General features: G+C 40.2%; 2 protein-coding genes and 1 pseudogene across 2 annotated transcripts in view; all 3 read right to left on the bottom strand.

Moving 5' to 3' along the window:
- Positions 1-3,927: 3,927 nt before the first annotated feature.
- LOC122728866 lies at positions 3,928-13,799 on the bottom strand (annotated as a pseudogene).
- A 4,072-nt stretch (positions 13,800-17,871) lies between these two features.
- The window catches only part of LMNTD1 (lamin tail domain containing 1), a 537,731-nt gene continuing 530,305 nt past the window's right edge, over positions 17,872-25,297 (bottom strand). Inside the window, exon 15 of the mRNA XM_043969355.1 lies at positions 17,872-17,922. The gene's annotated coding sequence lies outside the window, so the exon portion shown is untranslated. The remainder of the gene's footprint in view (positions 17,923-25,297) is intronic.
- LOC122728865 (cystatin-like) lies at positions 18,268-22,033 on the bottom strand. The gene is given in 3 exon segments (XM_043967596.1): positions 18,268-18,687; positions 18,689-18,818; positions 21,919-22,033. Coding segments are annotated over 3 exon segments (558 nt in total). The 3' UTR covers positions 18,268-18,374.

Genomic DNA, 25,297 nt, shown 5'->3' with positions numbered 1-25,297 from the left:
TTTCCCTCCCTTTCTCTCTTTTCCTTCCTCTATTCCTTTCTGCATCCCTCACTCCCTCCTTTCCTCCCTCTTTCCCTTTTTCTTTCCCTCCCTTTCTCTCTTTTCCTTCCTCTATTCCTTTCTGCATCCCTCACTCCCTCTTTTCATCCCTCTTTCCTTTCCTCTTTCCCTCCCTTTCTCCCTCCTTTTCTTTCTCTCCTTTTCTCCCTCCCTCCCTCTTTCCCTTTTACAGAGATTAACCAGAAATTAACAGAGATGTGAGACTTAGAGATGGTAGGGGTAGAAGAATGTAACAATGCAACAAACATTTATTTTATTTTTTCCAGTTACACGTAAGTGTAGTTTCCAACATTCTTCTTTTTCTTCTTGTTCTTGTTCTTGTTCTTGTTCTTGTTCTTGTTCTTGTTCTTCCTCTTCCTCTTCCTCTTCCTCTTCTTCTTCTTCTTCTTCTTCTTTTTCTTCTTCATTTTTTTTTTTTTTTAGTGAGGCATTTGGGGTTAAGTGACTTGCCCAGGGTCACACAGCTAGTAAGTGTTAAGTGTCTGAGGCTGGATTTGAACTCAGGTACTCCTGACTCCAGGGCCGGTGCTCTATCCACTGCGCCACCTAGCTGCCCCTTCAACATTCATTTTCTTTTAGATTTTCTTTTATTTTATTTTTTAGTGAGGCAATTGGGGTTAAGTGACTTGCCCAGGGTCACACAGCTAGTAAGTGTTAAGTGTCTGAGGCCGGATTTGAACTCAGGTACTCCTGACTCCAGGACCAGTGCTCTATCCATTGTGCCACCTAGCTGCCCCTAACATTCATTTTCATAAGATTTAGAGTTCTAAATTTTTCTCTTTCTCTTTCCTCCCTCCTCACAAGACATCAGGGCCCCTATATCTAAAACTTCCAAGAAAAATATGAATTAGTCTCAGGCCATAGAAACACTTAAAAAGGACTTTGAAGATAAAGTTAGAGAGGTAGAGGAAAAAATGGAAAGAGAAATGAGGGTGATGCAGGAAAGACATGAGAAAAACGTCAACAGCTTGAGAAGCTTTAGATATAGGGGCCCTGATGTTGACATCTTCCTCTGAGGGTGCACCTTGATCTTCCTTGTCACTAAAGAAACTTTCTATGGTCCTCACCTTTCTCTGTCTGCTCATCTTGCCTTTCTTTTACTTGACTTTTAGCTCCTTAAAGTGGGGCACTGTTTCCAGGCTGCACTATTCCAAGCTTCAGAAGGTCCCAGGTGGTATGATTTAAGGAGGGACAGGTTCTTCACTTGCTTGGCCTGTTCCCTGGTCTGTAAATGACCCCAGACCAACTTGCTGATCAACCAGCTTTGTGTGTTATGGTTGTCAGCTCCAATGAGCCTGTGCCCCTTCCCTACCTGGGCCACTGCTACTGTTAAGGGTTAAAATTCTAGCTAGTCTGTCTAAAATATCTAATGAGTGGTCGCCAATAAATTATAAGCTTTAGCAAGAGTTAGACTTTTAAGCATTTATTAAGGAGAATAAGAATTTGTTAAAGAGAGAGAAAGGCCTAGATTCCTATCTATTAAAGGGAGAGCACATTTCTAGCTCCCTTCTCCGCCAGAGTCCAGAGGAAAGAGAGTGAGACCGAGCGCCAGTCTCTTCCTTCCTCCTCCCACTAGTCCGCGTCACTTCCTGAAGCCTGGTCTTGCCCTCAAAGACCTTTGCTTCATGGGCAGAACTCTTCTACAGTAAGTCTCCAGCAGGTGGCGTCATTCCAATCGTTACACTACTCAAGCCTATCTCCTGGTTATCAGCAGGGGTGAAAAACCCAAGTTCTGCCTCAGCACCAGCGTAGACCCCTGTAGTCTCCCCGCTGCTGAGGGCTCAGCCCTCTCACCAGACTGTGAGCTTAGTTCCAGACAACACTGGTGCTGCAACTGATTCAGAGGCTCTGGGGGGTCTCTTTCTCTGGTGAGGCCTTCCTGGGACTGGATCTGTATCAGGGTGACTGTGGGGTTGGGCTCCACTCCTGTCTCAGCACAGCAGCTCCCTCCTTCTGACCTTCCAAGCTGTCCTTAGTTAGAAGATCATTTCAACACATTCTTCTGTGGGTTTTGCTGCTCCAGGAATTGTCCTATGACATTATTTGGATGTTTTTTGGAGTGATAGTGTCATGAGTTTGAGAGCTCACTGCCTTTTTTCTGCTATCTTGGTTCTGCCCTGGAAGTCCCAAGCTGAATAATTTAAGGATTAATTTTGGGGAAGGGAGGGGAATGTAGCCAATGAAGGCTGCTCCTTTGTATATAATTTGTATACAAATGAACCATTCTTCCAGTTTTTGGTTCTGTTGTATAAAAACGAACCACCCAAATGCTAATGCCTTCACAAACTATGTAAGGGGCCATTCAAAATTTTTAACTCCATTCAAGTGGATTGGGGTCCTCAATTGATGAGGAATCAACAGTTACCCATTCATTCCCCTATTAAGGAAGGGGGTTAATAGGAATGATGAGATTACTGCTTTTCGGACTGAGGAATTTTTTTTATGTTTTAAACATTTATAAAAATACAGACGGGGAGGGGAGGAGGGCAGCTATTTTCTATTATATTTACACCTATATATGTGCATGCTGTTTCTCCTGATAGAATGTAAGCTCCTTGAGTGTAGAAATTATTTCAGGGGGCAGCTAGGTGGCACAGTAGATAAAGCACTGGCCCTGGATTCAGGAGGAACTGAGTTCAAATCTGACCTTAGACACTTGACACTTATTAGCTGTGTGACCCTGAGCAAGTCACTTAATCCCCATTGTCCTGCAAAAAAAAAAAAAAATCAGTTCTGTCTTTGCATCCCTAGCACCTACCACATTGCTGGAGACATAGTAGGCTCCTTATAAATTGACCAATTGATTGAAAGAAGAAATAGTAGTTTTTAGGAGGATATGTTTAAAGGGAGTATACTCTGCATTATGGTTAAGACTGAATAGGGGGCAGCTAGGTGGCACAGTGGATAAAGCATTGGCCCTGGATTCAGGAGGACCTGAGTTCAAATCTGGTCTTAGACACTTGACACTTACTAGCTGTGTGACCCTGGGCAAGTCAGTTAACCCTCATTGCCCAGCAACCCCCTCCCCCCAAAAAAAAACAAATAAAGAAAGAAAAAAACAAAAACAAAAAATACAGATAGCTAAAAGAAAACAAAGAAAATTTAGTTTCTAAGTTTATTTACATCCTGAATAGTTTACAGGTGAAGTATTTTACTTTTAAGAGTTTACTTTTGGGGGCGGCTAGGTGGCGCAGTGGATAAAGCACTGGCCCTGGATTCAAGAGTACCTGAGTTCAAATCTGGCTTCAGACACTTGACACTTACTAGCTGTGTGACCCTGGGCAAGTCACTTAGCCCCCATTGCCCTGCAAAAAAAAAAAAGAGTTTACTTTTTTATTAGAAGTATTTTAGTTTTATAATTTATATGTATAATATCCCCAAATTATGCATTATTAATCCAATTTTTTATATTTAGCATAACTTTCACATGAACTGTCTTATAAATGTTGACCTCTCCACTATATAATACCTATAGAACTAAATAAATACTACTAGAAAATTTTTAAAAGAACTTAAAAGGTCTATTTACTGCTTGCTTTGTTTCAAAAACTTCCTAAGTTTTCCATAAAAATATTTGTCCATCTTTTTGATTTTTTTTATCAATACTCCTTTAATTAAAAAAAGGTTCAAATTTAAACTAAACATTTAAAGCCTGATTGAATTTATATTTTTTCCTTTTAAAGGTACAGTAGCCTCGTTATCATTGGCAGAGTCTATCAGTCCAGAATCCTTTTGTTTTTTTGGTGGGGCAATGGGGGTTAAGTGACTTGCCCAGGGTCACACAGCTAATAATTGTCAAGTGTCTGAGGCCGGATTTGAACTCAGGTACTCCTAAATCCAGGGCCAGTGCTTTATCCACTGCACCACTTAACTGTCCCCCATTCCAGAATCCTTATTGGTTAGAGCTTCTATTTTTGATCTTCCAAAAAACTCCTTAGGGGAAGCCTTCCAATATCATGGATAAAAAGCAATCTGAGCTTGATTTCTCACTGGATTAGTTAGCATAGCCAGGTATGACAACAGCTGTGTTTGAAGGCACAAAGTGGGTAAGCAGAAACTGGAAAAAAGTGACTGTTGCTAAGCAATTATCTTGATATTATTGATCAGAAACCACTGAGGTTTCTGCAAGGGTGGAAAACTTGCTTCTTCTCCTTGGCAATAAGCAAAGCCTCTGGATTTCTGGAATTCATCACACCTCTTGTAGCTACAGATGCACTGTACTCCCTGAGTGTAGCCCTTAAATTCCAGTCACCAGGGAAGATGTCAGCAATACTCATGTGTTCATTCACTGGCTCTCACAAGATCCTTTATTTCAGTGAAGAAATCTACAGAGTTTTGATAGAAGTATAAATAAAATAGCTTTCCAGGCATGTGTGACTTTTCTACAACCTCCTTGGGTTCAACTATAACATGTCCTGTTCATACTCTGACAAATGAGAAGGTAAGCGGAAATTCTAATTCTATTAGAGATGTTATTTTACAATATAACATCTTTCCCAAAGCTCTGGAGAGAGAGAGAGAGAGAGAGAGAGAGAGAGAGAGAGAGAGAGAGAGAGAGAGAGAGAGAGAGAGAGAGATCTTTGCCACCAATTACCTGGATTTCTTGGTTGTCCAAAGTACTATCAGATCTATTTCTCTGCTTTGTTCTTGACAACAAAGCATCTGATTTTAATGAATACATCCCTTTTTTTCTTGAACAAAATTTGGTCTCTACTGAATTACCTTTAATAGAAGAAAACTGGGGGCAGCTAGGTGGTGCAGTGGATAAAGAAAGCACTGGCCCTGGATTCAGGAGGACCTGAGTTCAAATTCGGCCTCAGACACTTGACACTAGCTGTGTGACCCTGGACAAATCACTTAACCTTCATTGCCCTGCAAAAACCAAAAAAAAACCCCAAAAAACCAAAAACCAACAAAAAAACCAGGAGAAAACTAGAGACTATTTATGGCAATTCTTATGTTACTAGAACATCCTTTACAAAGCAATTCTAAAGATGGCTTGTTAGGGACAACAATTTTTCCTCCACCCATATTAGCGCTTCTAATGTTGCTGTTCTACTAAGAACTTTCAACATAATTGTTGGTGCCACAGGGTTGAAATTAATGTTTGATATAGACACTCCTCTTGAATTTCTTTGGGGAACAGTAATCCCTAACTACTGTCTCGACTGAGACTCTCAGACATTATAAATGCAAGAGGACATTGCCCGAGCTGCACAAATCTCTTTAGAATTTCATATAAAGTACTTGGATCCCTATAAAATTGATTAGGTATATCCTCAACCCAAATAATCTTCTTATAAGTGTGCAATCACCAAGCATCTGTAGTTTGTTATATTTATTTGCTGCAACAGAAAAAGCCATCTGAGACGGACTAGGAACCATATGGAACTTGATTGATGATTAAACCTATCCTTCATACATGTTTTCTAAAGTCTAGAAAAACGGGGTTAATCCATTCTTGCCCCTCAAGACCAAGCTCCTTAACTAGTATTTGTAGTTGCTGTTTTTCCATACTCAGGAGGACCTGTAATTCTTAGAACAGATCCACCCCATTTTGGTTGCTTCTCAAAAATATGAGCTTTTAAGCAGGCTTTAAGTTTTTTAGCTTTCCTTTTATGAACAGCAAGTTCATTCTGAGTTTCTGGTTTGCATTTATCCATGGTTCATTTTCAGACAGATTTTCATTTAAATTTGTTTCAACACTACTCTATTTTGAGAAAGAGGATTTTCTTTTTTTTTTTCAAGCTAGAAACTTGCTACTTTCTGTTTTGTTGTTGTTGTTGTTTTTTAAGCAAGGCAATGAGGATTAAGTGACTTGCCCAGAGTCACACAGCTAGTAAGTGTCAAGTGTCTGAGGCTGGATTTGAACTCAGGTCCTCCTGAATCCAGGGCTGGTGCTTTATCCACTGTGCCACCTAGCTGCCCCAGAAACTTGCTACTTTCTAATGTGGAAGACAAATCTTTTCTTCTCTGATAAAAATTTTTTACTTCCAGAGATGCCGTTGTAAGGGAAGAAGAGATGTGTGTTCCCAACAAAAGCATCAAATGAAGACTCTACCCAGTTGGTTATCATTGTGGAAGCTACCTTTCATCTAAGAGAAGCAGAACTATAGGGGGACAGAGATAACAAGGACATAGAACTTAGAGTGAATGACATAGACTCTTAGATTAAGATATTAAAAAAATTAGAACCTTAATTGGGATCTGGAAAATATACCTTCATCTAACATGAGAAATAATATCTTAAGAAAATAAAATTAAAAGCCCCCAAGGAATTCCCAGAAACAGGTAAATAAAAAATCTTAGAATCTCTTGTATTCATGTCTGTTTAGCTCTTTGGACAACCAAAATTGTTGTTGGGCATATCTAGAATGTAATGATAGGACATGAAAGTAAAATCCTTTCTTTTATGTCTTTAATGTATAATATCCCCACTGGGCTACTTATCTAAAATGTACTCAAGCTCTGGTTGTGTCCCCAGAGGGTAGCTCCTACCTCAGTTTTTAGGGGGGGCGGGTGGCTACTTTTAAAACTGTACATCTAATGGGCCCCCATCACTCTACTTCCCATTAACAATAAGCCAGTAGAATGGCAACCAGCTCTCAGCAAAGGCATTTATGAAGATGGAGTAGTAAAAACAGTTGCCACAAGATATCTTCTTCCCCCTCTTCCCTAGTCTCTATTCACAAATATACATGGCTTCCATGGAAAAAGTGGCATCAGGTCTGGAGCACAAAGGAAGTGAGGCAATATATGGGATATACATGTTGCAAAGGCTACTCACCACTCCTGGTACTGTGGAAGCTAGAAGTTCTTTTTCGCTCCATAAAGTTCTCATGCAATTCCCCTTGGGTGCAGTGTTTCTACTGGACAATTTGCTCATCTAGGTTTCTAGGGAACTTCATCTTATCCTTTCCATAGCCTCACTGATCTTTGCTGCCAGAAATCATGGTCCTCGAAGGTGCTTCTTCACTGAAGTAACTTTACATTCATGCCTGTTTCAAACATGTCTCTGCTCCCAGCTCAATAGGGTGTATTTTACTGTAGTTTGAGTATCTCCCCTTCAAAGCTATATAGCCACTGGGGGAAGGGAAAGAAATTCTCTCTTTCTCCCTTGCAGGGGTTTTCTATGCAGTCAGCTCTTGGTTTATAATTCCTCTGAGGACACTTGCTGGGGGAGTAAATATGCTTGCTGATAAAAGAGAAATCCTTCCTCCCAAGTCCTCCAGGTGTCTTACTTTCCCACTACTGTGAACCTCCCTTTTCTTCTCCTCTCCAGGTTTAGATATTTAAAGCCCCAGGGTCAAACTCTGTTTGTTTTCTCAGCCAATCACATTGCTTCTTTTAATTCATCAGAGAAATGTGTATACACATCCTACAGGGATCAGCCTTGTTAATTAACACCTAGATAATAAATACTTCATTTGCTACATAATCTACTTTGCTTTCGGTGATTATGCCAACTGAGGTCTAGGGAGGGGGACCCTCCCTTGTAAACCCATTTACAATTTGATGATAGCCATGCAAAGGCATATTTTTTGGATTAAAAAAAAGCCCTGGGGCAGCTAGATGGTGATTGAGTACAGGCCCTGGATTCAGGAGGACCTGAGTTCAAATTTGACCTCAGACACTTGACACTTACTAGCTGGGTGACCCTGGGCAAGTCACTTAACCCCAATTGCCCCAGCCCCCCCAAAAAGCCCTAGAAGCTAATAATGGAAGCTTTATCAACATTCTTCCCCCACTTTTTTTTCCCTCCTGAGTATTCCTCAGGAGCTTCCCTTTGTAATAGAAAAAAGTAGAAAGTCATTTTGTGCTTGTAATCCTTTGTGAGTAAGGTGCTTTGAGTCACTTTCTCCTAGTCTGTTTTTCCATCATCACTATTATTTTCCTTGATCAACAATATTCATAATTCATTTTATTGTAAGTTCCCCTGGTCAAGAAGAAGCAATTGTGTCTTGTGACAATGCATATGTATGAGTTTTAGAAGAAAAGAAAGTCCTTAGCTGTATCTGCTGCCAAGAACTCTGAGGGAAAAATAAAGCAAAACAGAAATAGGAAAGATTACATCTCTGAACTCAGCTGCATAAACTTGGTCCTTCAAAAGGAACACAAGGATTTTTATCTCTTGCTGAAAAGGAGCATGTAAAGTTTTAAAATGTCCCTTTTCTCTATTAATTAGCCTTACATTGGATATTCCAGGGCACTAAATTTAGTCAGGATTTCAAAGAGGGGTCTCTGCCTGAAGGAGTTTATAATCTAATGAAAAAAACCAAACAAACATAAAATGCTTCTTCCCTGCCAATCCATATTCATCAAGTCCTTTAAAATATACTTCAGGGGGCAGCTAGCTGGCACAGTGGATAAAGCACCAGTCCTGGATTCAGGAGGATGTGAGTTCAAATCCAGCCTCAGACACTTGACACTAGCTTTGTGACCCTGGGCAAGTCACTTAACCCTCATTGCCCTGCTTTTGTCTTCATTTAATTCTTGTTTCCTTATTTAGAGCATAAGCTACTTGAGGACAAGATTTCTATTTTTTAATATCTCCAGAGTAACTGCCTGCATTGTACCCAAGTACCTTCAAGGCTGAGTTCAGGGGTCAACTCTTTTTTTTGTTTTTTGGTGGTACAATGAGGATTAAGTGACTTGCCCAGGGTCACACAGCTAGTAAGTGTCAAGTGTCTGAGGCTGGATTTGAATTCAGGTCCTCCTGAATCCAGGGCTGGTGCTTTATCCACTGGGCCCTCAAGGGGTCAACTCTTGTATGAATTCTCCATTCTTCTAGTTGTTAGTGACTTTCCTCTCAGAAATTATTTTATATTTGCTTACCTATCCTTCCTTGCCCCAGGCCCTCCTCCCCTCTTCAAAGAAAATCTTCACTGCTTAAGGGTAGTGATTTCGTTTTTGTATCCCTCAGCCCTCATACTGTGGTTGATACATAATTGACATTTAATAAGTGGTTGTTTGGGGGCAACTAGGTGGCGCAGTGATGGAGCACCTGCCCTGGATTCAGGAGGACCTGAGTTCAAATCCAGCCTCAGACCCTTGACACTTATTAGCTGTGTGACCCTGGGCAAGTCACTTAACCCCAATTGCCTCCCCCCTCAAAAAAAAGTGGTTGTTTGGTTGTTGAATAAATAATATAGGTACTCAATACTACTTCCTGAATGAAACTATGCCTCCAGCCTCATAGAGCACTTGGTTTGCCCCTGTCATGCTCTTGTGTAGCATCTTGTATTATACTTTTTTACGTATGTGTCTTGCCTCAAACAAACTGAGGCCTGGGAAGGACCTTAATTTAGAAAGATCAAGATCATCCACTGCATCATGGGCCATTGATGGGCATCTTGCCACCAGATTTCAATGACTGGAAGAAAGAGTGAGGCTGATGACTTTGTGCAACTCCGCCTCACTTAAATCCAATTCACACATAAATCAAGACATCACCCCCTGATGTCACTGGTCCTTTTTGAGAATGAACAACAATGCAGACTATGAGTATGGACTCCATGAGGGCAGGAACTGCCTTGTCTTTCAGGTTATTCAATCATAGGCAGGTTGTGATCTGTTTGGGTGCATCAAAAGTCTTAGTTTCCTGGGGGTACTGAGAGATTAATGACTCACCTAATGTCTTACAACTAGTGTGCATCAGAGGCACAGGCCTTCCAGACTCCAAGGCCAGCCTGACATTTGCTCAGTCATGCTACCTTTGTCTTGCAAATAATAGACACGTGTTTTTCCTCCCACTAATTTATTTTCTTCCTCCTCTTCTAATATTCCTAGTTCACTTTGTCTTGGATCTTTCCTTTCCTTCTCTCACTCTGTACCTTACACCAAATCTATGTGTAACAGTGTCCAAGGCTCCCTACTGGCACAAAAAGCCTGGGTTGCTTTGTGGGTCTTTAAGGTCTCTGGCTCACTTGCCCCAACAAGTTTGGAGATCTATATATAAGGCAGATTTCTATGTAAGGAGATCTCTATGTAAGATGTTTATGTAAATTCCAAGGGTATTCACTGGCTTCCTTTATAAGCACTCAGGCCAACAAGTTATCAGATACAGAATAAGTTTTATTTACCTAGCAAAGAACACAGAAGCAATTTGTACCCAAATCCATAATGAGTCAATTTAGGCCTTTTCTTCCTTCTGGTGGGTTCTCTGCTTTTCCATCCTCAGTCCAAGGGAGAGCCTATGATCCCTCTGACACAAACTACTACATTGTATGGGGTTCCAGTGGAGCCAACTTCAGAGACTCATCACTGCAGCTTTAATTCTTATCATTCACCACTATGTGCTTGTCCCCTACTGCTGCTCTGGCTCTCTTTCCACGGATGCTCCTTTTCCAGGACTGACAGCTCTTGGACAGCTGGGCTGGTAAAGACTTATGGTCCTTCAGCTCTTCACCCCCAGGCGAGAATATCTCTCTGTCAGTCAGCTGCCCATCTTTCAGCACCCAGCTGGGAGCAACCAAGAATTGAACTTCCACATTTTTGCCCTCTCTGCTGCTTTGGTGGGTCACAGTCTGGGCTATGTGTGGGCTGATTGCTTTGATTTTAATGGATTCATCTTCCTTTAACCATGTCAATTAAATGCTTCTAAAGCAATAGACTTATTGGATGTAATTTAATGAGACACACATCCATAGGCAGAAGAAAGAATTTCTAAGTAGGTGTGGGGGGGTGTCATAGTCAAGAGATTTCATTGGCAGATAAAGACGCATACACAATCCTACACACAGATGTCAGAACTGGAGTGCAGCCTGCCCAAGATGGAGAGCTGCCCTGAGCATACTAATAGGAAGAAACTTACAAGCTTGTCTGATACCACGATCGCCCTCTGGTGGCAAGTGGTTATTACAGACAGTAGGAGGAAGGACTATGTATGGAAAATCTCAGTCTCAAAAGTTGAGAGAGGTAAGATTCCATATAGGTAGCAAAGTAAGGCTGTGGGTCTATAATAATTACACATACCTACATACATATACATGTATTACATACATACATACATAAACACATACACATAGCACTTTAAAGTTTGTGAAGTGATTTATACATAATTACTCATATGAACCTCACCTCTGTGAGGTAGATATTATAATTCTCATCATATATTTAGTTTTAATGGAAGGTATTCCTGACTCCAGGTCAAGCACTCTATCTACCACGTCTCTAACAAGTTCAACAATAAATCAATATACATTTATTAAACCTCTGGTATACTCAGAGCATAATGGAACGCCCTGGAGATATAAAAATGATTTAGAAGCAGACCCTGCCCTTACTGAACTTAAAATCTAATGGAAGAGCTATTTTATATATATATAAATATACATATATTTATATATATATATAAAATAGCTCTTCCATTAGATTTATATATATATATATATAAATCACAGAGATATGAGAGTTTGTGTGTGTATACATACACAAACACACACACACATATATGTATATGTATATATGTGTGTGTATATATAAACACACATACATACTCTAATGTTTTCTGAATCCAAAATTGATTCACATGGTTTGATGTAAATTCAATTTGCCCAGCATCTGGGATATATAGTCAATGAATACACAAATAACTATATTACAAAATAAAGCATAGGTTTACAAGAGTGGTCAGCTTGTGTCTAAGTAGACTGTAATCAGGCAGGTTAAGTGGGGTATTAGCAGAGCACTTAAGTCAGTGGTCAGATGTATGGATTTGATTGGGGCAGCTAGGTGGCACAGTGGTTAGAGTTCCATGCCTGAAGTCAGGAAGACTCATCTTCGTGAGTTCCAGCAGGGTTGCATTTATTAGCTGTGTGACCATAGGCAAGTCACTTAACCCTGTTTGCCTCAGTTTCTTCATCTGTAAAATGAGCTGGAGAGGGAACTGGCAAACCACTCCAGTATCTTCACCAAGAAAATTCCAAATGGGGCCACAAAGAGTCAGACATGACTGAAAAGGACTGAACAACAGCACAATGAATTTGATGTGAAGGGAAAATGGGTGTGGGTCAGAACTAGCTAGAAATCTCTAACAGGAATTCCTCTTTGCATTGGGTGGTGTGATACAAGTAGAATAGTTGGGTTTGGGTAGAAAGCTCAATGCAGTGCAAGGGATGCCATTTTTAGAGGCAGAGGACCTTGCTTCAAATCTTGGCTCTGCTGCTTTACCTTTGATATCTTCAGCAAGTTAGTTAATATCCCTGGGCTTCAGTTTCCTTATCTGTAAAATGAAGAGGTGGGACTAGATGACCTCTAAGGTCCTTTCCAGTGATAAATCTATTTATCTATTTATTTATTTATTTTTTGCGGGGCAATTGGGGTTAAGTGACTTGCCCAGGGTCACACAGCTATGAAGTGTTAAGTGTCTGAGGACGGATTTGAATTCAGGTCCTCCTGAATCCAGGGCCAGTGCTCTATCCACTGTGCCACCTAGCTGCTCCAGTGTTAAATCTATGATCTTATGATTGGCTTTGATAACACTTACAGGTGGAGAAGGGTAAGATATAAATGGAGGCTACTGGCTTTCAGAGTCCTTCATAGCTTGGTCTCTTCTTACCTTTGAATTCTTCTTAAGCCTTACTTATACCTTACTTCTCTGCCATCCCTCCCCTCCTTGCAACCATGCAATTTTTGATCCAGAGACACTTGCATTCTTGCTGTTCCTCATGCATGACTGACCTTCATCTCCTGACTTGATACATTTTCACTGGCTGCTCTCCATGCCTGGAATTCCCTCCTTCTGCATCTCTCTCTCCTCCTTTCTCTCACTTCTTTCAAGTACCAACTAAAATTCTATCTTCTGAAAGAATCCTTTCCTGATTTCTCTTAACACTAGTGCCCTTCCTCTAAGACTATCTCCAATTTGTCTTGCATATATCTTGTTTTTACAGGGGCCATTAAATCCTACATAAGAATGCCTTCAAATTCATAATAACTTAGAAAACCACATATTAATATTATCTGTTTTATTGTATTTTTATTTTCTTTGCTAAATATTTCCCAATTCTATTTTAGTCTGGTTCTGTCTACTCTTGCACTAAGGAACATTGTGGGTTACATGTTTGACGCATGCTTTATATAGTTGTTTTCATATTGTATACCTCATTAGTTTGTGAGTTTCTAGAGGAAGTACTTTTTTTTTCTTTTCTTTGTAAATTCATCGATAAACACAGTTATCTGCACATAGTAGGCACTTAATAAAATGCTTGTTGACTTGACTATAGTAAGCAACGAGTAGGTTGAGGGTATGGCTGTCCAAGGTCCAGAAATGGAAGACAATAATGTATAATTGCGAAGGTCCAAAGAGCAAAAGAGCTCATTTTGATCTAGAGTCAGATTGTTGTTTGTTCTTCATTCTAGAAGAGGACGATGACATTGAAGTGACGTCATGACTTACACTGAATAGGATTTAAGTGAGGGAGGGCCGTGCAAGGTCACCAACCTCACTCTCTCTTCCAGTCATCTGGGTTCAGTAGCAACATATACATCAGGATAACTGGAGATAGCCCCAGATGTTTAAGGCAATTGGTGTAGTGACTTGCCCAGGGTCTCACAGCTAGTAGGTGTCTGAGGTGAGATTTGAACTTGGGTCCTCCTGATTCCAGGTCCAGTGCTTTATCCACTGTGCCACCTAGCTGCCCCCAAAGTCAGGTAAGAATCTTAAAAACACAGAATCCAGTGAAAACTAGAACTCAGGAGAAGTGGTTCCTCAAATCAGCAATGATCCCTTACCTCATGTGGCTGCAGTTAATGAATGTATCACAGAACAGAGTGGACTGGCCATATTATGGAAAGATCCTTCATTACCACCCCTTGGTGGTTAAATATGGGGCCTTTTCCAGGGTTAAGTTTAAGTATGGATTTTTAAATCAGCTTAAGTGAAGTGTACAGATCACCCTGGAATTCTGACTTTTGAAGACATTTTAGTAACACTTTCCTTCTATTTTATTTTGGTTTTGGTTGGTGCCCTTATACCTCTTTCACCTTCTTTGTCCTTTTCTTTCTTGATGAAAAACAAACCCTGGTCACATCACTTTCCCCACTTTGTGGGAAAGCTCTTCCTTATGTAGCTTGGTAGTCAGGCTGACAGGCTTATCAGCTGGGTTCACTTCTTCTTCCTCCCTCTCCCCTAGTAGGGCAGAGTAAGGAGGGGGTTACATCAGAAAAGTCATCCTGAAGGCTTTTGACAGTGAAAATGTGAGAACAACAAGAAAGATGAAAAATGGAAAATATTTCATAACAATTTATTTCCTTAATCAGTTACAGTTGAGGCATTGCATTTAGATTTCAATGGGGGCAGTCCCTAAAGTCTGATATTAAATACTACTAAATATTAAATGGTACTAAAAAAAAATCAAAGATGGGAAAAGCATTCACAGAACTGTCAAAAAAACTATGGTGAGGGCAGAGAGAGTGGTATAGTCCCCACTTTGGGGATTGGGAAACATCTTCAAACTTACCATTATCCTCTCACACCCCCAGAAGAGATGACAGAGAATATTAATAACTACTAACTAATTTTCTACAACATTTTTTTTCTTTTTGCAGGGCAATGAGGGTTAAGTGACTTGCCCAGGGTCACATAGCTAGTAAGTGTCAAGTGTCTGAGGCCGGATTTGAACTCAGGTCCTCCTGAATCCAGGGCTGGTGCTTTATCCACTGCGCCATCTCGCTTCCCCCATTTCTACAACTTTTTAAGAGAATAATCTACACTTGGAAGACATTCTTGATGAAGGCATGAGAATGGAATCGGCAGACTTGTGCAAAGAATATTTTACAGCAGACTACAGCCTTAATAGTCACACAATTGACTGAAAGATGTAGAGAATGTAAAACCCACTTTGATTTTTAAAAAAGCATTAATTTGATGAAGCAAAATGCTATCTCAAAATCTGTACTTCAACAAAGTGCTTCCCATATATATGTCAAAATTATGAGGAACCCTTTGAATGAGACAAATAAAAAATAACTTTATTTGATGACTTTATTATTATTCCTCTCAAGCAAGGCAAAACCCCAACACATGCATCCAAAAGACATGCCACCCTCTGGGGGCATGTCTAGTAAAGAGTAGAAGTAGAAGAGAAGAGGAATTCCATAGAGATTGTGAGATCCTCCAGATGCTCCCATTTGCAGATTGCATTATGCTAATTGCATTAAGATGCAGAACATCAAAAACACAGTCTCCAAATTAGATCCATAGTCACAAGGAAGAATTTGGCCTACTTATCTATACAGGAAAAATGAAATATATAGGGGATATCAGCTTTCCCAGACTATGATATTTATCTGTTACATGAACAGCCCATAGTGTTGGTCCATTAAGACCTAGATCTTGAACAGATGTTGCTTTTGGAAACTGAATTGGCTCCAGAATTGAATAGTAGGGAAGTGAGGGAGCTGGATTGCCTCTGGAAAACCATGCAGCTCTTTCAATGACCCCAAGTTTCTCTCCCAGACAAAAACCCATCTTTTTTTTTTTTTTGTGGGGCAATGGGGGTTAAGTGACTTGTCCAGGGTCACACAGCTAGTAAGTGTCAAGTGTCTGAGGCCGGATTTGAACTCAGGTACTCCTGAATCCAGGACCGGTGCTTTATCCACTGCGCCACCTAGCCGCCCTCCAAACCCCATCTTTTTAACAATACATTTTTCTGGTGATGCTGTATGGTGTAGTGTCATAAAGTAACATAGCCTCAGTAGAATTTAAGTTGTGAATCATTGTGAAGGCCAAAATTTAATATATGGAGGTCCATGAAAACAAGGAGTTAGTTATAAGAACAATATAGGCCACACAAGGAGGTGAGACATCTTTTGTTAATAAGGAAGCCTTTATCCTTGAGTTGGTGCCCTCTTTGTGGACTTGCATTCCATCTATTTGCACTGACCAGCAGAGGGTCAAATGCTGTAAGTCAGGAAGTTCATATCCCAGACTGGAAATGGTCAGGGCCCTCACCAGTCATTTTCCTATATGTTGCTATAAGACCAAGGCTAAGCCTAAATATTTTCCAACAAATGTTTCTTTAGATGGATAATTTTTATGCATAGACCAGTCCCTTTGCCAAGAAAACCCCAAATGGGGTCATGAACTGAACAACAACAATCATGTGGCAAGATTGAGGAATAACAGATGAACAACCCCTATACTCTAATGATATTCATATAATGTGAAGAGAACCAGAGGAAGGTGCCCAGTATTTTGGGTAGGTTCCCCACAGAGGTTTTTCAGGAAGACAGAATAGTTATATAAGATGAGAAGGCATTAACAAGTTTTGATTTTCATCACTGGAGAGAGCACCCACATCAGGGAGATCACAGGTACATCAAAGATTTAAAATAATTCATTTAGCCATCCTAAAATTGTTGGATTTATAGTTTCAAACTTTTTGCTAATACCAGCTCTAAGAGTATAAGTTGCAGAGCTTATCTCCATGGGTAGGGGAGAGTTTACTCACTGGAAGTTTCGTATGTCAATATCACAAGTTCAGAACCCACTGCCCCCCCCAACTAATAAAGCCACCATGAATACTTATGTATAGATAGAATCGTTTAATCTTTTTTATTGCATTTTTAGGATAAAATCCAATAGCATCAAGGATCATTGGAACAAAAGGCAGGACTGTTTTTTGTGACTTAGATATTGCCACATTACTGTCCAATATGCCTGTACCATTCTACAATTCCACCAACAATTATTAGAGTTTCTTTTTCCTCAAAGTCCTGACAATATTAAATTTCTTCTTTGTTGCGGTTGCTCTTTCTGCCATTCTAGCACAGGGTGTCTCAGGTATCTCAGGATATCTTGCTTATCAAGGCCTGTTTTGGCTCCTACCTCTAGGCAGGCAAAAGAAGAACTTTACAGAAGAAAGAGAAAAGATAAATACTTAGAAACAGCCATTTTGTGGGGAGCAGCAAGAAAATCTGAAGCTGAAAATTGTCTGAGAATTAACTAATCATTCATATGTATGGGGAATTCTCTCTCTATATATGCATGTATATACATATAAACATTCATATCTGAGATATCCCCCACTTGAGTCCACTGTGTGTGGGAGTAATGCTTAGCTTAAGGACCCATCCAGGGCTTCTTTACTAACAGACTAGACAGAAACCATGACTCACAGAGCAAAACATTTCATTAGAATAGATTAGCAAAGTAAATAATAGAAAATAAAACAACAGGATAATTCTTGGCCCTTTAACATGAATAGGTTCACACACTTGATTGTTAGTAAGGAAGAGAGTAACTTTCCAGCAAATTAATGCTCCAAAATGAGGAAGAGTTGTGTCATGATTGGAACACTCCTCTGGCCCAACTTCCCATAGTTCTGTCTCTTGGCAACCAGTTATACTTCCCCCTGTTCAATTGGGAAAAAAAAAATCTTCATATCAAACACCTCTTATAAGAATCTGATATCCAAGATATACATACACATGCATATCATATATATGTTGTATTTATGTATGTGAATACACAGATATAAACAAATCCATCAGTAAAGCCTACCATGTGCCAGGCCCTGTGCTAAGCAATACAGATACAAAAAGAAGCAAAAGACAATCAGTCCCTGACCTCAAGGAGCTCACAATCTAATGGAGGAGACAACAAACAACAAAAATATACAAAAAAGCTACATACAGATAAAAAGTCAATAGAGGGAAGGCATTGGAATTAAAAGGAGTTGGGAAAGGCTTCTAATAGAAGATGTCATTTTAATTGGACCTAAGGAAGCCAGCAGAATCAGGATGAGGAGGGAGAGCATTCCAGGCATGATGGCTGGGTAGAGAAAATACCTGGATCTGGGAAATGGAGTGTCTTGTTTGGGTAACATCCAGGAGGCCAGTGTCATTGGATTGAAGAATCTGTAGCCGGAAAAAAAAAAAGAATCTGTGGCAAAGGAGTAAGGTGTTAAGAGAATTAGAAAGGTAAGAGGGGGAGAGGTTATTGGCTTTGAATGCCAAGGAGGAGATATTACATTTGTTCTTTTTTTTTTTTTTTTGCCTTTCCAAAGTGAAATAAATGCCATTACTTTTATTAAAAACAATTTAAAAGTCTCAAAACTTCTCATCTCTGAGAACCTGCCGTATTTGGAAAAAACAAAGAACATCTAAGTATGAAACCAATTAGTAATTCAAAAAGGTACTTTGACAAGCCTTTATTTTCTCCTGCAAGTTTAGGGAGGAGATTACATCATTACCTTGCACAGCACTAACAGGTAATAATGAATCAAATAGGTTGTGTTATTGCTCTTTTTTTCAAAAAAACAGAAAGCAGCTGCAGCTCTGAATGGTCACAGATGTGTTCAAGGATAAGCCTAGGCATCTCTGCACTCATTCTTCAAAAGGCTAGTTTTGCCCAGCCAAGGAACAGTGTACACCTCAAAGTGGCAGATGGAGTGCTTTTTCAGAGGTGGGTTCTCATGATAGGGGCAGTTTGCAAGGTCAGCCACAGACTTGTTGCAGGTTGTTCGACGAACTACTACTTCAAAAACATATTTCATACCAGCCACAATCTGCTTTCTGACTCGCAACACCCGGAATACTCGGCTGCCGTACTTGTCATTGGTGCCCCGGTTAAATTCGGTCATGGCGTAGTTGAGGGCGCGCTGCACGCCCTCCTCGTTCTCGGGGCAGGCGCTCAGCGTGGACAGTGAAGACCAGGGCGAGCAGCACCAGCCGCAGCAGCAGTAAAGATCGGGGCGGCCATCGTGGCAACTGTGGGTACGCAGGCAGGCTGGGCAGCTCACTAGTTCCCTCTACTGAGGAACAAGCAGCTGTGAAATGCTCTACATTTGTTCTTAGAGGCAAAATGGAATCACTGTTTTTTTTGTTTGTTTTATTTTTTTGTTTCTTTTTTTTTAAGGGCAATAAGGGTTAAGAGACTTGCCCAGGGTCACACAACTAGTAAATGTCAAGAGTCTGAATCTGGATTTGAACTCAGGTCCTCTCGACTCCAGGGCCAGTGCTTTATCCACTGTGCCACCTAGCTGCCCCCTACTGGGTTTTTTTGTTAATTTTATTTTTTTTGGCGGGGCAATGAGGGTTAAGTGACTTGCCCAGGGTCACACAGCTAGTAAGTGTCAAGTGTCTGAGACCAGATTTGAACTCAGGTCCTCCTGAATCCAGGGCAGGTGATCTATCCACTGCGCCACCTAGCTGCCCTGTCACTGGGGTTTATTGAGTAGGAGGGTGACATAGTTGGATCTGCTTTAGGGGAAAAAAAAAACTTTAGTGGCTGAATGGAGATTGGATTGCAATGGAAACAGACTTGATATAGGCAGAGTAACCAGCAGAATTTTTTTTTTGATAAAATATTTTTATTAAAAGCTATGAGTTCCAAATTCTATCCCTCCTTCCCTCCCTTTCCTACCCCCTCCCTGATGCAGGAAGCAATCAGATATAGGTTATACATGGGCAATTATGTGAAACATTGCCACATTAGTAATTTTCTACAAAAAACTCGAATAAAAGAAAAAAAATGAAATAAAGTGAAAAATAGCATGCTTCAGTCTGTGTTCAATCAATATCAGTTCTTTCTTTGGAAGTGGATAGTATGCTTCATCATTAGTCCTTTGGGAAGATCTTGGATCATTGTATTGCTGAGAATAGTTAAGTCATTCACAGTTCTTCATCAAACAGTATTGCTGTCAGTGTGCACAATATTCTTGGTCTGCTCACTTCACTATACAGCAGCAGTTCATATAAGTATTTCCACATCTTTTAGAAATCATCCTGCTTGTCATTTCGTTTTTTTGTTTGTTTGTTTGTTTTTGTTTTTGTGAGGCAGTGAGGGTTAAGTGACTTGTCCAGGGTAGTAAGTGTCAATGTCTGAGGTCAAATTTGAACTCAGGTCCTCCTGAATCCAGCGCCGGTACTTTATACACTGGACCACCTAGCTGCCCCTGCTTCTCATTTCTTATAGCACAATAATATTCCATTACGATCATATACCACAGCTTGTTCAGCCATTCCCCAATTGAGGGTCATTTCTTTGATTTTCAATTCTTAGCCACCATAAAAAGAGCTGCTATAAATATTTTTGCACAAATACCACCAGCAGACTATTGCAATACAATACTCCAGGTGTGAGGTGATGAGGGCCTGTACCACAGCAATGGCAGTGTCAGAGGAGAAAAGGGGTCATATGAGAGAAGTTGCAAAAGTAAAATCAGCAGGTTTTGGCAACAGCTGGGATGTGGCAGGGTGTGAGATGAGAAGTGCAGGATAACTCTTAGGCTATGAGCCTGAGGAACTAGGAAGATGGGGATGCCTTTACAGTAATAGAGTTTTGTAATGTCTAAAATTCTAGCTGTGATGTCTAAAATCTAATGAGTGGTTGCTTAAATTAGAAGCTTTAGCAAGAGTTTAGCCTTTTAAGTATTTATTTATTTTTTAAATTTTTGCTGGGCAATTGGGGTTAAGTGACTTGCCCAGGGTCACACAGCTAGTAAGTGTCAAGTATCTGAGGCCAGATTTGAACTCAGGTCCTCCCTGAATCCAGGGCCAGTGCTCTATCCACTGCGCCACCTAGCTGCCCCTTAAGTATTTATTAAAGTGTATTAGAAATTAGTGAAAAGAGAGAGGAGAAAGAGAGAGAGAGAGAGGGAGAAAGAGAGGGAGAGAGAGAGAGAGAGAGAGAGAGAGAGAGAGAGAGAGAGAGAGAGAGAGAGAGAGAGAGAGAAACAGATTCCTTATAGCATGGAAAATCCTAGCTTAGATCTATTCGGTATAGCCAGAGAGAAAAAACCTTCCTTTCCTAGCAGTCCACATTAAGTCCCCCACCATGCCAAAGTCTGGAACCAAAAAGACCTCGCTTCTCCATGGCTTCTCCCAGAAGCCCTCTGTGAAACTGGAAACAGGGCCGTCTACACACACAACTCTAAGTTAATTGGGTGGTAACTTAAATAGACAAGACCCACAGGTAGTAGACATGACTTCCTGATGCCAATCTGATCTTTGAAACCTCAGAAAGTCACATGTTTTCTTTTCAGGCCAGAGCTCACAATGTCTCTCCCAGCAGGGGGTGTCATTCCAATTCTCACTGTTTTGTGTTGTGGTTTTTTTTGGTGAGGCAATTGGGGTTAAGTGACTTGCCCAGGGTCACACAGCTAGTAAGTGTCAAGTATCTGAGGCTGGATTTGAACTCAGCTCCTCCTGATTCCAAGGCCAGTACTCTATTCCACTGTGCCACCCGGCTGCCCTGGTTTTATAGGTTTTTTTTGGGGGGGAGATAATGAGTTCTGTTTTTAACTTGTTGAGTTGAAGATGTCAATTGGTCATCCAATTTGAGATATCTGAAAGGCAGTTGGAGGTCAGCAGAGAAATTGGGGCAGGATAGGTAAAGCTGAGAATCATCAGTAATTAAATGGTAATTAAATCCATAGGAACTGATGAGATTACCAAATCAAGTAGTTTAGAGGGCAAAGAGAAGAGGACCCAGGTTATAACTCTGAGAGACACCTGTAGTTAGAGGGTATAAAATGCACTAAGACTTTTGAAACATTTTGTATATGTAATGCATATTATTAAATATGTACATATACACACATATATAGACAAATGCCCAGTGAATAAGTAATCAAAGGATATAAGTAGCTTTCTTTTTAAAATGGCAAATTATTAACAATGATAAAGACTTTTCCAGGCCAGTCATAAGAAAAAAGCAAATCAAAACAACGCTGAAGTTCCACCTTACAACCCATGGTTTGGCACAGGTGACCAAAGATGGGAAGAGTTAATATTGGAGGGGTTGTGGAAGGACAAGTGCACTGATATACTGTTGGGGGAACTGTGACTTGGTCCCCAACCATTCTGGAGAGCAATTTAGAACTATATTAAGGAAGGGGACTATATTCCCACACTTTCCTGGAGCTCCACTGCTGTGGCCACTCCTTTCTCTCTCTGAATCCATCGTCTGCTGAAGCTCCTCCTTCAATAAGTGCTCAGTGCTTCTCTGCTGCTGTGTTGATATCATCTCCTTAAATTCTCCATTGCTCCAGCTGTTTCTTCTTTTTTGGGGAAAGCGTTGTTACTCTTTCAACATGAGATGATCCCACATGCCTTAGGCTAATCAGAACATTTTCATCATTTTTGTTGTTGTTAGTTATATCACAATCAGCTGACATGCAAAAGGGTTACCCCAGGTGACTGTTGAGACTTTGTTCAAAGCTGGGTTTTTAGAAATGAATTCCTTTCATTTCTTCCCCATGTGAGAGTATGTAGCTCAGGCTGCACTTCCCACTGAATCTTTCTGAGCTTGGGGATAAGCATATGCTCATCTTTTCATCCGTTCAACTTCCATCATGTTTCCACATGCTAGTGCCCGGGCCATGCAAATTTCCTTGAAGCTTCAGGCACTTAGCAACACCAAAAGGGGAGAGGATTATCTGACAATTTTTTCTTTACATTTCTTGCCAGCCTTATAACTGACTTTCTTTTGTTGGGGACTTTTGATTTCTTTAGTGTAGGTTGGCAACCAATCTGAAATTTCTTTTTAGAGAGTTGTCTAAGTCACCAAGGGCTTAATTCTCATGTGGTCACCCATGTACATCTCAGGCAAGACCTGAATCCTTGAACCTTAAAGCCTTTCTATTCACTATACCATGTTGCCTCTTACACTTCCTGGAATACACATGCATACACATACACACACACACACACACACACACACACACAATAACACAAAGGGAGCTGATTCTCTATCTTGTTCTCATCTGCAGGTTGGAGAGACCACCTTCCCTTTCCATTCTCCTGAGTCAGTGCTGTTCCTGTAGGACCTATACTGTTTAGGCCTAGGGCCAAGAAGCTGTCTTGTCTTGATTTCCCCACTGGGCATATTTTCTTTTTCTTTCTTTCTTTCTTTTTTTTGCTGAGGCAATTGGGTTAAGTGACTTGCCCAGGGTCACACAGCTAGTAAGTGTTAAGTGTCTGAGGCCAGATTTGAACTCAGGTCCTCCTCAATCCAGGGCCAGTGCTCTATCCACTGTGCCACCTAGCTGCCCTGGGCATATTTTCTTTAAGGTGAGGGCGCTGCTTGACCGTGTTTTCCTGTAGGCATCAGAAGGGACTAGGTAATAGGTCTTAGAGGCACAGATAGGAAATGGAAGTGCCATGACAAAAGTTAACCACACAATAAGCTGCGGGTTCTTATCTGAGATTGTTGCTCTGAAACATTGAGGTATCACTGATACAGACAGGACTTGGGAAATAAGGAGGTGGCTCATACCTTACCAAACTGGGATTTTATGACATTCAACTGATCAATTTTTAATTTAGATTAGCAAGTGTTCCTCCGAGGTATTTATAAGCCTTGAAAGATTGCTAAGAAAAGTCCTGTAGAGGAATTGGCATTTGAATTCAATAGGATTCACCATCCAATTCACCTTGGGGACCTTGGTCCCCCTAGAATGAAGACAGAACATTTTAATGACAAGGCTCATAGATACAGGGTTTTCCCAACTGGCAATATAAAACCTAGCCAACATTTAGCATTTATTGCACATAGCAATCTGCGTTTTTTCCAAGGGAATTAAAATGAATAACACGTTATTGTCTTGCATGACACTGCTCTCAATATATTTTTTGTTCTACTTAAGTAGAAAAGGAGACTGAAACACAACATAATTAAATAACAGAGCAAGGATTCTTTTGCAAATATAGTTATCACAGCGGCACCCAGAGGCCTCACAAAATCAAAGGCATCATCAATTACTAAATGGAATTTAGGGAGCCTCCAGAGAGACAAAGAAGAAGGCAAAGGAGGCAGGAAAACAATAAAGGAAGAGAAAGAGAAAGCATGCACCATTTGGATGGTTTGGGATTATGTTGATACATGGACTGAACTGTAGATCTACCCCCTTTCCTTTCCTTCAACGATGTTGGAATTACATACCCAAAATGGAACTGAGTAGAATTGAATTGAGGCTGTACTGTAAGCATTATTTTGGTTGCTTTTCATTAAGTCCTATAATTCAGGACTTGGGAGGCCATGCTAATAATCAATTACTCAATTATTCAACAAGCATTTATTATGTACCTACTCTGTGCCTGGCACTTTATTAGGTGCCAGGGATTTAAAATAAAAGAATGAAACTGCCCCTACATTCAAGGAACTTGCATTCACATGGGGGAAGACAACTGGAGACATAAGTATGTATAGTTTACACAATGTGCTCTGGACAGACTGCTTCTTTCCTTCCAGAGAGCTAGCTTGAAAATATACTGACATGTAAAAGGGTGTTGATTTACTATTTAATATACTGGCTCTAAATTCTGGTCGAACCACCTGGAGAGGAGTTGTGAATGTCCTTTTTTGCTGAGTCTGTAATTCTTGCACTGAACTAGGTTTAATAAGGGATTATTTGAGTTCATGACTTCATCATCAATAAAAGCAATATCTTTTTTCCTTTTAGGATACCCAGTGGAACTTGGGTCTAAGAAATGGCCCTATAATTCATAACAGATGGTTTTCCCCTTGTTCAATTTGGAAAACATTCAAGAAATCAGCAGGAAAAAATGGCTCTTGATTGATTGTGCTTTAACGTATTTGCCAAAATGCTTTATAATTACCTCTTTTGAGCTGCTAGATACAGCATTCAGTTACCAAGTAGAAGTGCAAGAGTTCATATTTTCTTGGAAATTAAAACAGATTTTAATGGGCCGAGTTTATTTTAGTATGTAAAAAGCGTCATTGGCCACTAGGGGGCACAATTAGCAGTGAAATAACCGAGAAAGCAAAATAAGAGTTATTTTTTGAGCAAATTTTTTTTTAACATTCATGTTAGCTGACAAACTTTGTTTCACATTCAGAGCTTTCATTTTACTTCATTTGTTTTATTTTTCCCTATTCTTGTTTTCCTCCCCTTGCATGCGGCATTTTTAGTTTTTAATGCACTGATTTAATTTTAAAAATATAACTGCTATAAAAATGTATTGTAGACTTACAGCAGGTCACCAATCTGGACTCTCTCTTATGAGGTTCTGTTTTTTAACAAATATTCTTTTCCAAACTTTCATGACTTTCTCTGTATCCCACTTTGAAAAAGTTGTATTAGTGTGAGTGAGGGGTAAGGGAAAGTGGGAGGAATCGAAGATAATACTTGTTAATTGAAAAAAAAAGTTGAATTAAAAATAAGTGTTATATAACATTTGTGAAGACCACTTATTCATTCCTGAATGTAAAAACTGCCCTATTGTCACAATCTTCTCTCTGTGTGTCAGTGGTGCCAATAGTGAAATG

The sequence above is a fragment of the Dromiciops gliroides genome, chromosome 5, assembly GCF_019393635.1.
Source record: "Dromiciops gliroides isolate mDroGli1 chromosome 5, mDroGli1.pri, whole genome shotgun sequence".
In the NCBI taxonomy this organism is placed as follows: domain Eukaryota; kingdom Metazoa; phylum Chordata; class Mammalia; order Microbiotheria; family Microbiotheriidae; genus Dromiciops; species Dromiciops gliroides.
This window is presented reverse-complemented; position numbering and strand designations above follow the sequence as displayed.